The 13422-nt window shown below is 42.8% G+C and overlaps 1 protein-coding gene across 1 annotated transcript in view; it reads left to right on the top strand.

The window, feature by feature from the left end:
• Positions 1 to 13161, top strand: part of ash1l (ash1 (absent, small, or homeotic)-like) — a 42340-nt gene extending 29179 nt beyond the window's left edge. The window contains exons 17-27 of the mRNA XM_080442197.1: positions 219 to 371; positions 1311 to 1365; positions 1757 to 1889; positions 3829 to 4110; positions 5447 to 5533; positions 5922 to 6012; positions 6517 to 6655; positions 7442 to 7614; positions 8104 to 8270; positions 9248 to 9743; positions 10172 to 13161. Of these exons, the coding sequence (XP_080298323.1) occupies positions 219 to 371; positions 1311 to 1365; positions 1757 to 1889; positions 3829 to 4110; positions 5447 to 5533; positions 5922 to 6012; positions 6517 to 6655; positions 7442 to 7614; positions 8104 to 8270; positions 9248 to 9743; positions 10172 to 10263 (1868 nt within the window). The 3' untranslated portion in view covers positions 10264 to 13161. The remainder of the gene's footprint in view (positions 1 to 218; positions 372 to 1310; positions 1366 to 1756; positions 1890 to 3828; positions 4111 to 5446; positions 5534 to 5921; positions 6013 to 6516; positions 6656 to 7441; positions 7615 to 8103; positions 8271 to 9247; positions 9744 to 10171) is intronic.
• The last annotated feature ends 261 nt before the right edge of the window (positions 13162 to 13422 follow it).

Raw genomic sequence — 13422 nt, 5'->3', positions numbered from 1 at the left:
TCTAAATTAAGAATAAATAAATTATCTTCTAAATTAATAAGATTTAGATATTCCAGTCTATGAGAAAAAGTGTAATTTTGTTGTAATAACTTTTGCTCTGTTACAATGACACAGCGTTATTGTAGTGACTGTAAGGAAGTAGCAGAACAAATGAACGGATGGGCGCGTTGCCTTCATAAAGTACCAGTTTATACATCAGCGTTTCTTGTGGTTTCCAGACGTGTTCCTGACTCAGTTCTCAGCGCTGCAGACCTCCAGGTCTGTGCGCACACGGCGCCTGGCTGCTGCCGAAGAGAACACAGAGGTGACGCGCACGGCTCGCCTGGCACACATCTTCAAGGAAATCTGTGACATGATCACCAGTTACAAGGGTCAGTTCACACACCAAGCAAAAGAACGAAGCCCTCCATTAATATACATGAAAAATATGTTTTTGAGGACTTTTCTCTGCAGGAAATGTACATGCGGTTTACGGCTATTCCTGTTGTCATGCGGTCTCAGAGCATGCGGTTGTTGGTTGGTTGTGCACGCTGCCCTCTGTAGGTTACAAGAAGTGCCAGTCATTTCTCTCGTGTGTTTAAACTGTAGTCATATTACCTCCACGGTATTTCTGCTGCTGCCATGTAACTTGACTTTGAGCGTCTCAATGAAAGGCATGTAGGCTGAATGTAAACACGCGTAGCAGCCGTTAACATAAACACTTCAGTATGAGGACGGTATATTGGGGTGCGGCTAACAACCATGAAACCTCAGAGGGCAAGATTCCTCTTTTAACTTTTAATGAGTACATTCGTTTGAACACACCTAAAATGAACCTGACATTTTATACTGTTTAGTTTAGTTAAAATAATGCCAATTTTGCCAACAATAGAATTAAACCTGCCAGAGAGGCTGGTTGTAATTTACTAACCATAACCAGGCTGTTGTTAGATATTATTATTATATTAGATATTTTCATAGGAATTGTAAAAAATATAGATATTTAAATACAGTATAATACAATATTGTTTTTTAGATTAGATCATACAGTATAAATAAGTCCTCGTTTTTTATTTTGTCTGCACAAATGCAATTATCTATATTTTTTTATAATTCTACAAAAGTTTTTCATCCCTCTGTTTTATCATTGAGCGGTTAAACTAGACTAAACGTTCCATTACAACTTTAAATTCCTTTCCTACTCTGACCTCCAAACCTCACTGGTCCGTCAGTCAGCATTTCTCCTTCTCTTCACTGTGTAACGATGCACTGTGATTTAAAAATAATGACATTGTGTTGACAGGAAATTCATTCTTTCTCTCTGACCACAGACTCAGCTGGGCAGACGCTGGCCGCTCCACTGGTGAACCTCCCATCGAGGAAGAGGTAAGAATGTATCTCAAACCCACGCACTGGTCAAGGAATGAACAAAGCTTTTGAATTCTGACAGAATGTTAAGTTAAGCAGTACCAACCAGCAGACAAACACAGTTAGAAACCTCAAAGGAAACTGTTTTGACAGGACTTTAGTGCAAGCAAAGACTCAAGTTAAAATAAATCTTGGCTGTTTATCAACTGTTTTGTGCTACGTGATCTTTCAAGACATATTTATATTATTATATTTAACCTGATTTTGTCCCACTCAATCAGAGTACATACTGTCAAAACTGCTCCTGTTAATCATTAACTTTCAGACATTTTCCAATTACAACAGCGTTGAGATGAATGGTTCTGACATTTACCATAATAAACAGCACCTGACTGTGTGTTATTATTAGGAACAGTCAGTACTATGAGAAAGTGTCTGATCCTCTGGACCTCAGCACCATCGAGAAGCAGATCCTTACTGGCCACTATAAGACGGTGGAGGCCTTCGACACCGACATGCTCAAAGTGTTCCGCAACGCAGAGGTGGGTGGTTCTCCACCACACATGCACGCTCTGTCACACACATAAGACAGAGACACAGCTCTCAGATCGGCTATATTGTCATGCCTGCTGTTCCTCTACACACAGACCCTCTGATTTACAAGTGTATTGAGTCTGGCTTAGTTTAAACGAGCGCCACTTGAAAAACCTCTCTGGGGCACTTGGTCTTAAGGTCACAGAGGTCTTAAGTGGACCTTTAAACTAGGATAACCTTTTTTTGTTAAAAGAAAAAAATACACTTATTTGTCAAGGAAATATTTTATTGTTGGGTTGAGATGTATGGGTGCTGCCTTTTTAGTTTGGCTAGCTTGTTCAACTGTCTTTTTCTCACCCCCTTGAAGAGCTAAGAAACCCTAGGCTGATTTAAGTAGTTTGTTATCTGGTTTATATTAAAAACTAGAGACGGGTAAAAACATGGCAGGCTGCATAAGTCTGACCGTGATGTAAGCAACACAGCTGCAGCTATCAAAATTCATAATGGGTGTGTTATATTTAGGTGTGCCAATGTGCAAGCATTGACAATACTGTTTACTACTGTCTATACTTTGGCACACCTATGGCTTTGGGCGCCCCTAAATCTAACATCTATTTACCCTTCTGAAGTTTTTAACCTGTTCAGGAAGTGCCATTATTTTTTCCAGCAGCCTTCAGCAATGCCCTCAGCCCAGATAATTTTCATTGGATAGATAATTTTCATTGGGATAGTAACCCCCCCCCCCACACACACCCCAGGCGAGCCCGGGGACATGTGGCCAGATGCACATTCTTGTCGGCTTGTATTTGCGCATCTTGTCAAGCTGTGCTAAACTTAGCTATCTACGTTGAATGTTGACAAGGTTTTTGAACCAAAAATACTTTTCATATATATATAAGTACTATGTGCAATTTCAAGATATTAGCCCGTGGGCACTCGCTCGCCTAAATGCTCGCATGGGCATGCCTCACGAGCCTCAAGCCCTCGTTGTCGCTGCAGCTGCCTTGTTGTCAAATGATGTAAAAAGTCTTACATTTGTTATAAAAAAAATACTTTATTTTTCAATACATTCAAATGTTATGTTAGCTAACATTAGCACACTAGCTGGCTAAATAATGTAAACAGCCGTCAAACCAGAGTGCCACTGCCTTGTTGTTTAGAAGCGTACACAGTGGACCGAGGGTGGGCGGTGCTATCCAATGAAGTGCTGTCCAGTTCAAATCTCCTGGGGTGTGGCCGTTGCTAAAAGCTGTTTGAAAAAAAAATAGACTTGGGATTTCATGCCCCTTTAACACTGGTCACATCCCAGTGGAGTAGTGGGAAGCTCCCCTCAAAGACTCAGTGACAGAATGATGAATACGTAGTTTTAATGCTGGGGGCTTGTCTAGTATGGTGTATATGGTATGTAATACAGTGTCCCTTTTGCACTGTGAGGTTCTTTTGTTCCTTAGCACCTGTCAATATTTAGTTTAATGTGTCTGCAGCAAGCCCAGTATGTCCGCCTGCAGCTGTGCCACTGAGACAAATTTAATTTCAAACTGAGGTCTCTACCACTGAAAGAAATCAACAGCTGGTCTTACAAGATGATTGCAGCTGTGAAAGCAAAAGCAGATTATATTAGCTAGTATTATAGTTACAATTGTGCTTAAGAGCTTTGAGTAAAACAACTTTAAAATAGTCACACGATGAGTTCACATGCTTTCACGACACACATAACTCTCCTAACTGGAGATTTTTAATGATTTTTTCTATTAAAACACATTCAACATGGAATCCCTATTTTGGGCATGTCATTATTTTCCAAAAATTGAAGATTGAGGAAATGGCAGATTCGCAGGTTCACAAAGCTTGTAGGTCAGCTATTTTTGCCTGATGCTGCCGTTCAACAAAGTATAAAATAGGGCTTAAGTGGGTAACATTATATAAAAATGACTTAATTTGTTTCAGAAATACTATGGCAGGAAGTCATCTGTGGGTAGGGACGTGTGTCGGCTGAGGAAGGCGTACTACAGCGCCCGGCACGAAGCTGCTGTCCAGATTGATGAGATCGTGGGCGAGACCGCCAGTGAGGCTGACAGCTCTGATTCGCTGGAGCGTGACCACGCCCACCACCACCATCATCATGGTGGGGGAGGGCCCGGGTCCCACGACAAAGACGACGATGTCATCCGTTGTATCTGTGGAATGTACAAGGATGAGGGACTCATGATCCAGTGTGAAAAGTGCATGGTAAGGATTGTCTTTCTAAGGGAGACAGACAGTAGGAAATCTGAGAGGTAGACGATGTAGGAGATATAGAGAGTAGGAAAGCTAAAAAGGAGACAGTGTAAAAAAAACACAGTAGGAAAGCTGAGAGGGACACAGTGTAGGAGAGACAGACAGAAAGAAAACTAAGAGGGAGAGACAGGCGTGTAGGAGGCAGTTGGAAAGCTGAGAGAGAGACAGTGCTGGGGAGACAGTAGGAAAGCTGAGAGGGAGAAAGTATAGGAAAGACAGACAGTAGGAAATGTGAAAGGGAGACAGTGTAGGAGACAGACCGTATAGTATAGTAATAGGGCTTCAGGCAGGGTTCAACTAGGTTGGTAGTGGCACTCAGTAGACAAGTAAACCATTTCAACATCTATGGCCACAAAAACAAACCTTTTGCCTATTGGCCATTGTGGCTGGTAGGGTCTTTATCAACCACATATGAAGTGTAAAACAAACAAAAGCTTTCTCTGAACCGCTCTGGAGTCACAATAGCCAATAGAGCAGCAGACAGGACAGTCGTGCAGTCTTAAGATCCTTTATGTTTTTGGTATTTATTTAGATAGCATAATAGAGAGACAGGAAACTTGAGGGCTGAGAGAGGGGGCTGAACATGCAACACTGGTCTCGAGCAGAAATTGAAATGGGGGAATGCTCCGATTATGTGGTCCGCACACTATCCCGGTGACCTTCTGACATGCCCAATACAATCCTTTATTTTAACGTGGAGTTAAAGCAGAGGGAATCAAACGACCCTCTCCATCTGTAAGTGATTTGGGGTGAAGCCCTCGGTAGTCACAAACGTTGCACCGTGTGGTCTGATTCAACAGCAGGGAGAGAGTTGTAATCAAATTCCTACCGTTTCTTTTCCACATGATTGAATCAGGCACCAAGGCAGACAGTGACTGTGATGGAGCTGTCATGGGAGCACATTCCTCCCAGTCCAGTGATTTGCGGTTAGCTGTAATGAATGTTGTTTTTACTTCGTTAGTGGCCATTTCATTTTAGTGATGCTGAAAGAGAATGTTAATGATCTGACAGCGATACAATTTTTAAAATAACATAGGTACTGTAATTGCCCCCACCGACCCATTTTAACCTACAGACAGATAAACCATTGGTCACTAGGTGGAAATTGTTCAGTTTTATTTACTTCACTTCTGTTAAATGATCCAAGTAATTTATAAGAATGAGACTTGAATTGACCAGATTAAAACAATGCATGGGAATGAAGATACAATGCATAGAACCAATTAGAAGGCAAAAGGCATGCGTTCATCAGCAGGTCTGACTAGATGTTTGACTGATATTGTTGTAGGTTTGGCAGCACTTCGACTGCATGCGGTTGGAGACGGAGGTGGAGCATTACCTGTGTGAACAGTGTGATCCTCGCCCGGTGGACAGGGTACGTTAATCTCAAATCATTATCGATATCATTATGTATTCCTCGCCTCTCTTAACTGTTAGTGTAACACTTTCATTACATAAATGAACCCTAGCGTCCCTATTCTGAGCATGTCATAATAGGAGAACATTCTGCGAAAATAGCTGATCTACAAGCCCTCAACACGCGTTGCAACATGACGTGTTGTGATCTTACAGATGAACTATTTTTGGCGAATAAATATGGGAAAAAGGACTGACCCCTTGTGGACCCTGGACAACAAAGTATATAGGGTTTAAGTGATCAGTTCACTGATTGTGTATGACGTTTTGTTCTATTGGGTTCTTCTTTCTTTGAAGTCTCTCCACTAGAGTCCCCCTTCTAATCTAATCCGTGTGTCTGTGTGTAGGAAGTCCCCATGCTGCCTCAGCCCAGTTACGCCCAGTCAGGTTCCATTTACTACATCTGCCTGCTCAGAGACGATCTCCTGCTGCACCAAGGTAACCACTCAAACACACAAGCTCTCGGGTGCTTATAAAATACACATGGATCCTAATATTTCACAAAAGAAACATTGTCATCTATTGTCAGAGGCAGAATTAATCCCTAAGAAACACAACAGATCATCCAAACCTGTAAATAGACATTCTACTGAACAGAGGTGGTAATGAAAATATGACTTATATATGATCATAAACAGCCAAACATATGTCAAACACAAATTCGACCGGTATTTCAGAACACACATAAATGTATTTCAGCACTTCATCTTCAATCTGTTGGATTTCCAATAGAGATTGTAATTGCATTGAGCTGTCCTTTAACTCAGATGTGTTTGAAGTTGAAGCTTGAATGTTAGTTGGTCAGACATTCAAATGTGTGTGTGTGTGTGTGTGTGTGTGTGTGTGTGTGTGTGTGTGTGTGTGTGTGTGTGTGTGTGTGTGTGTGTGTGTGTGTGTGTGTGTGTGTGTGTGTGTGTGTGTGTGTGTGTGTGTTTCATTCAGGTGACTGTGTGTACCTGATGAGGGATAGCAGACGTACCCCAGAGGGACAGCCTGTCAGACAGTCGTACCGTCTCCTGTCTCACGTCAACAGAGACAAGTTGGACATCTTCCGCATTGAGAAACTCTGGAAAAACGAAAAGTGAGTCGGACGTAACACAGACTAGACCGTAGCGGCGTGACGTGCCGTTGCTGTCTGCATAGTCTCGCATAGCTAGACGATCAGAGATCTCTGCCTACATGACACATCTGGTGACATCAAAAACACCTCTGGTGTCATTTTGATTTCACCTGTACCTCGTGGTTTGAGAGCTTGACCCAGCCACTTAAAGTTCAGTTCAGTTCAGTACAGTTTATTTTCAGAACTTTTGGACAACAAAATACATGTCTGTGTAATGTATATCAGTGCATTTAAAACTAGGCACAATCTCAAAAAGTCCAAGGGAGAAGCATAATGCTTATCGAGCCCTACGGCCCCTACCCCTGGCTCAGTTTGCATAAATAAATTAAATTGTCACTGTGTTTACAGCACACTTCAAGAATACATAATTAACATGGTGTTTTTGCACACATACAGACAGCATACCTTCCCACACATGTGACCCTCGCTCTATCTCTCAAACACACACTCACAACTCTTTCTCTCTCATGTGAGAGTCAAGAAAGTTAAGTTGCAGTCAGCACAGAATAGACTTATTATTAGGGTCATAATAGGTTTTGTTGGGCGGAGCCTGTGTAGGGAACTAAATTAGCTTCCCGTGGAACACTTTGGCAAGACTGACCATGGTCCATAAAATTCTATACGGAGAGGTTCCTAGCTTGCTGAATAATTTCCCATATTGCAGGTTTTTAATATGCAGTCCACAAAGTCCCAGTTGTATTAAAGCAGCTGACGTGCTGCTGTTTTCTTTGTCTCTCCTTGTTGAAGGGGTGAGAGGTTTGCCTTTGGCCACCATTACTTCCGTCCCCACGAGACCCACCATTCTCCATCACGAAGGTTCTACCAGAACGAGTTGTTCCGCATGCCGTTGTACGAGATCATCCCCCTGGAGGCTGTGGTGGGGACATGCTGCGTCCTCGACCTCTACACCTTCTGCAAAGGTGAGACAGACAGCACACGCAAACACGCAAACATACGGACGCACACACGCACACACACACACACACACACACACAGTGAAGACTGATGCTAACCACAGTGCATATGTTTTAATCCCCACACCCAATGGAAAGACAAATGATACTATAGCAGTCATGCTTTTCATTGACGACTTCTGTCTGTGTGCCATTTAGCAAGGCAAGAGATTTTAGTGGCCATGTGACAAACATACAGCTATTACCGTACAGTTAAGTGTGATTTGTCTCGGTGTCACGCACAGAAAATAGCCAATCTACAACAAGCTCACAATCCGTCGCTGCGTGATACATTGTGAGTTTGAAACTTTGTACATCTGCTATTTTTGTGCACAACACCGGCGCAAAACTAATTATAAATCAGGCGTTACTTGCTCTTGCACCATTTGACAGCTACTGTGAGGACATAACCTGTTTAACCTCCAGTCTAATACAGAGTGTGTTTCTGCCTTACAGGACGGCCCAAGGGCGTCAAAGAGCAGGACGTTTACATCTGCGATTACCGGCTGGACAAGTCCGCTCACCTCTTCTACAAGATCCACAGGAACCGCTACCCTGTCTGCACCAAGCCATACGCCTTCAACCATTTCCCCAAACGGCTTGCGCCCAAAAGAGACTTCTCGGTGAGTGTTGTCAAGACAGGACAGACTGTTCAGAGCTGTCATTGCTTCATAAACGCAGGGAAGCTATTTTAAGGGTGGAGAGATAATGTTACAGCTTAATGTATGACTTAGCACTGCACTTACCAGGGCTCACTCTGCTTACCCTGTGCTTCAAACAGATATGCACAAGCAGAGGCAAGGCTACGTTGATAAAAAAGAAAAAGAAAACCTGGCCTAGAACTGGCTTGCAGCATACCTACTCCTCACCTTGCTAACAGATTCACATTCAGGCTAGATAGACTAGTTTTAGATTTTCAGTGAATAAATGTTAACCCTTTTTAATTACAGATCATTAATTACACAGTGATGACTGTAAATTAGCGTGTAATAAAAATGAATGTAATAACCTGTATAATGGTTGGTAAGTTTTTAATTTGATAATGAGAAAGATAACAATGGCAATTGTTGTCTGTTATCATGGTACGGTGGTATGGTGCAGTGTATCTATCTCCCTTACAGTCTAAGGGAGCTACAGGGAGACAGATGTTATGAAGGAAAAAAACATGAGAAAAGATGAGAGGGAGAGAGACAAATAGGCAAGCTGAGAGGTACAAAGGCGGTAGGAAAGCTAAGAGGGAAACAGAAAGTAGGAAGGCTGAGAGGGAGACAGACAGTAGGAAAGCTGAGAGGGAGACAGACGGTTGGATAGCTGAGAGGGAAACAGACGGTAAGAAAGCTGAGATGGAGCCAGACGGTAGGAAAACTAAGAGGGAGATATGGTAGGAAAGCTGAGAAGGAGACAGATAATAGAAAAGCTGAGAGGGCAACAGACGGTAGGAAAGTTGAGAGGGAGACAGCTAATTTGGATTATGAAGTCTTCAGGCAGGATTTAAACAACCAAACAAGGGCACAAGCGCATCTTCACCACTTCACCATCCACTGGAACACAGTATTACTTTATATTTGTATCTTTAACTTACTCACAACTCTGTCAACAGCCGCATTACGTCCCTGACAACTACAAGAGGAATGGTGGTCGCTCAGCCTGGAAGAGCGAACGTCCCAAAGGAGCAGGAGGCTGCGAGGACGACGCCTCCTCCTGCGACAGAGGAGAGGACTTCCCTCTGGAGGGCGAGGACGGAAGAGGAGGAGAGGATGACGGTGACACTGCCTCCGAGGAGCGCGTCCCTGCAGCGGGACGGCCCCAGAGAACCCAGCGGAGAGGGGAGGGAGATCCTGACGATGAAGATGAGGACGAAGAGGAAGATGAAGATGAGGAGGAGGTGGAGGAGCATCAGCACCACCAGGAGGCGGAGGAGCGGAGGGAGTTGGAGGAGGTCTCGACGGAGAGGGTGGGAGAGATGCTGGAGCTCCCCTCATCCTCGGCCTCCTCTCCACTCCACCACCACCCGGGGCTGGGCAGAAGGGAGGCACAGAGGGAGAGACTCAACAAGATCCTGCTGGACCTCCTGCACAGAACACCCAGCAAGAATGGTGAGGAGACTTGAGAGGGCGGTTAAGAAGGAGGGAGGTGATGTTCCTCAAACCTGGTCCTAAGGGAGACCTCTGGTAATCCTGGTTTTCTGGTACTGCTGGTTTTTATATAAACGACCAAACCGGTGGAGTAGTCTAGACTAGTAATCTTGCATGTTCAGCTTATTGATAACAAGTACAACTCAACAACTTGCAGGGACTTGAAACTTGCTTGATAGGTAATCCAACACAAAAACTCTTATTGCATCCTGGTAGGATGAAAATCCAGCAATACTAGGTCCTGGTAGGATACGAAACCAGCACTACAAGGGGTCCTGGTAGGATAGAAAACTAGCAGTACTAGAGTTCTTCCTAGGATAGAAAACCAGCAGTACTAGAGTTCTTGGTTGGATAGAAACCCTGAAATTCTTTGTCTGTTGCTTCTACAGCCATAGATGTCACATACCTCCTGGAGGAGGGAGCCGGAAGACGGCTTCGCCGACGGACGCTTGGCTTCGGGGATTTTGTGGTAAGGAAATGAAGTTGCTCTGCCACGTGCCTGGAAAGCACACTATCTTCACATATCTGAGAGCTGGGGCACGGAGTGGAGAGACAGGAAGAAGAAGGGAAGACAGCGTCATCAAGAGAGAGGTGTTGTAGATCCTACTCCGTACTGAGGACCCTCTCCAGAAGGACTTCCTTCCACCCCTGTCATCTCAGACTGAGTAGACGTCGAGGGGGTAAAGAGGTCAGAAGTGTTGTCGCGATTACAGTCTTTTTTATATATATATATATAAGAGTTCACATGGAGAACTCAGGGGGGGCAGTGGACCCAGACTCGTCAACGTAGTGTGATGCAAAATGTGTTTCTTTTTTAATAAACATAGGAGAAATAACCCATGCACTTAAATGCATTGAACAAAATGAATAACGGCAGCCTGCAAGCCGCGTGGGACAGACTGAAGCACCGAACACGTCTGCATTATCAGCACAGACTACGGTTCATTTAAACTCCACCGCGCCTGCAAGGAACAAATGGTACTGAACTGGCTTGGGGGAAATGGCTGTGTGTTGTTTTTGTATCAAATGGGAATGAGAAAGCTGGAGACTGATGCCCCCTAGTGTGTCTCAGCTGTAATGACAATTGGTAACATTATGCACAGAAAAGGAATTGTACCAAGATTTTGGGATGAAAAGGCATAGGAGTGACGTGAGAAACCACCGCTGATGAACTTGGAGGGAGAGAGGAAAAGGAGGAGAGAGAGCGAGAGAGAGAAGGAAGAGAGCGGCAGGAACGAGTTGGAGGTCAACTGCACTTTTTTTGGTACCATGGACATTTGTGAAGCTCCGCGTAAACACACGAGTAACAGCAAAACACACTAACACTCTCACACAGTATTCAGATGATGCAGTCTAGAGATGAAATTAAAAAAACGAGTTTAAAGATACATCTATTCTCTTTTTTCCTGTTATACTGTAGTAACTCATTTTAGAAACAGAGAAGGACTGGATGGGATGGGGTGGGGACAGGGGGGGACAGGGGGGGGGTTTGTGTTTTGTTTATTTCTAGAGTACGTGTAGAAGGGAGGGGGGTGCCCCTCGGGGAGGATTGAGTGTGCGCTTTCGTCCGTCAAGTGTCTCGTTGAGGTCTCGTTTGTTGTTCCTGTGTGAGGCAGTCGGCTTCGCCCTTCCTTTCTTTCTGAGGTAACTTTATTCACCAGCTCTACTTTACCAGGCGGAGGAACGCCGGCTTCCCACCGTACTAACGCCTTAGAATGCCGTGCTCCCGGCTGCCTTGCGCAAAATGTGTGCACGCGAGCACACTTTCTTTTCTTTTGTGTGCGTGTGTGTGTGCGTGCGTGTGCGTGTGCGTGCGTGCGTTTGCGTGTGTGTGTGTGTCTGTACCCAGACTTCTTGAAGATATAAAGGAAAAACAAAATGGAGAAAAAAAATAAGGGCTTGATGGCAATTAACAATTTTAAGAAAAATTATGGAAACAATACTTAACATGAAATGTATGGTGACAGTCATATTTTCATATATTCTTTGGGGGAGGGAGGGGAGGGGGTGTATATTGTATGTCGGGAGAGAAGGAAATTTAGTTTTTCTTTTTCTTCAACTTCTTAAAAAATTATGTTCCCGGTTGCCATGGAGAATGTTTTAAGATAAATTGTGATATTCAATGAGATTTCTTTACCCGCCCCCCAAATGCCTTTGGTAAAATGGGATCCCCATGTAATAAACTGACATAGAAATGACAAACATTGAAAAACTGACTGAGGGGGAGAGAGAGAGAGAGAGAGAGAGAGAGAGAACAGGAAGCTGTACAGTGCCAAGTCGATGTATATACAAACTTAACACAATGAGTGTGTCTCCAAAAAGCAATATCTTGATAATGGATTTTGTGTATTATTGTACTGTACAGGACTCAGCCCTATATGTATTATGACTATTATAATAATGATAATATTATAATTTCTGCCATTTGTATTACTATAATGAAGACACTTAAGCTTGGAGGAAAAGGAGAGATAGGGAGGATTTGTTTTATTTGTTTGTTTGTCCATAAAATCACAACGTTAACTGTCCTAAGTGAGCGATGTAAGAACTTGAGGTCAGGTTTTTTTTGTTTTTTTTTCACTCTCCATTGCCTATAAATGAAATTGATCGATGTAACTGCATGAGCGACGAGAATGTCAACATGGACATGAATGGCATCGGAGACTTGAAACGGTGATTCTGTAATCCCAGCGCGGTCACTGTAAGGATTATTGTTAATAATATTACTTTTTGAGGAGGAATTACACTCCTTGTGTTTTGCTGCAAAGTGTTGAACACTAAAAAAACAAACCAACATAAAAATGTTATCATATTTTTGAAAAAAATAAGGTGACAGTTAACAAAAGTAAGCTGTCAGCTCAATATGTTATTTTATTTTTCCCTTCATTCTTTCTTCCTTTCTTTCTTTCTGATGAGAAACGGTTCTGTTTTGTGATAGCAGTCATGGTTATGATGCTTGTTCTTGTATTTGTGTGTTTTTGTGTGATTTGTTTAGTTATTTTTAGACAATCACAAAATAAGATGCAAGCATTGTAAATGGCAGACTGGCAGACATTTTGTGATGTGTACAGTTTGTCGAAAAAGCCTCTTCCACTCGTTAAAAGTTTGTAATTATGATTATTAAGTCATGAAAAAAATGCTGTTGGTTTTTACTTTTTTGTTTTATATTCTATTTGTTTTTGTTTTGTTTTTTTGGTTGGTTGTTTTTTTTTTTTTTTTAATAAAAGGCACTACATTATTGTGAATACAAACATTGATGTTTTTCTTGAAAAGACTGAAAACAACATTCCAATGATTTATTCAAGAGTTATGCAAACTTTTACAGTAATCTCTGACCTGTCTGTATTGAATTACACCAACCGCCTTTGGGAAACACACAAGGCCACAGAACTAGACCTAGAGTCTCACGCTAATGAGTTTACCCTCTGCTCTGTTTCCAAGCAAAAATGCTACAACTGCTCAGCCAGCATAAAACTTAGCATTGAGACACACACTGATGTTTTATGAGCCCCATAAGAATTATAACAGCAACACATTCATTCTGGGCTAATAACTTGGTGTCAAGACACTCTGCGAAACTGTTATTTAAAACAAAAGCCTCACAACCCAAACTGAATGCCAGTGAGGTTATGTATTTTAA

The sequence above is a fragment of the Gymnoscopelus braueri genome (assembly GCF_963280865.1).
Source record: "Gymnoscopelus braueri genome assembly, chromosome: 11".
NCBI classification, from domain to species: domain Eukaryota; kingdom Metazoa; phylum Chordata; class Actinopteri; order Myctophiformes; family Myctophidae; genus Gymnoscopelus; species Gymnoscopelus braueri.
The sequence above is the reverse complement of the archived record's forward strand: the minus strand, read 5'-3'. Positions and strand labels throughout refer to the sequence as shown.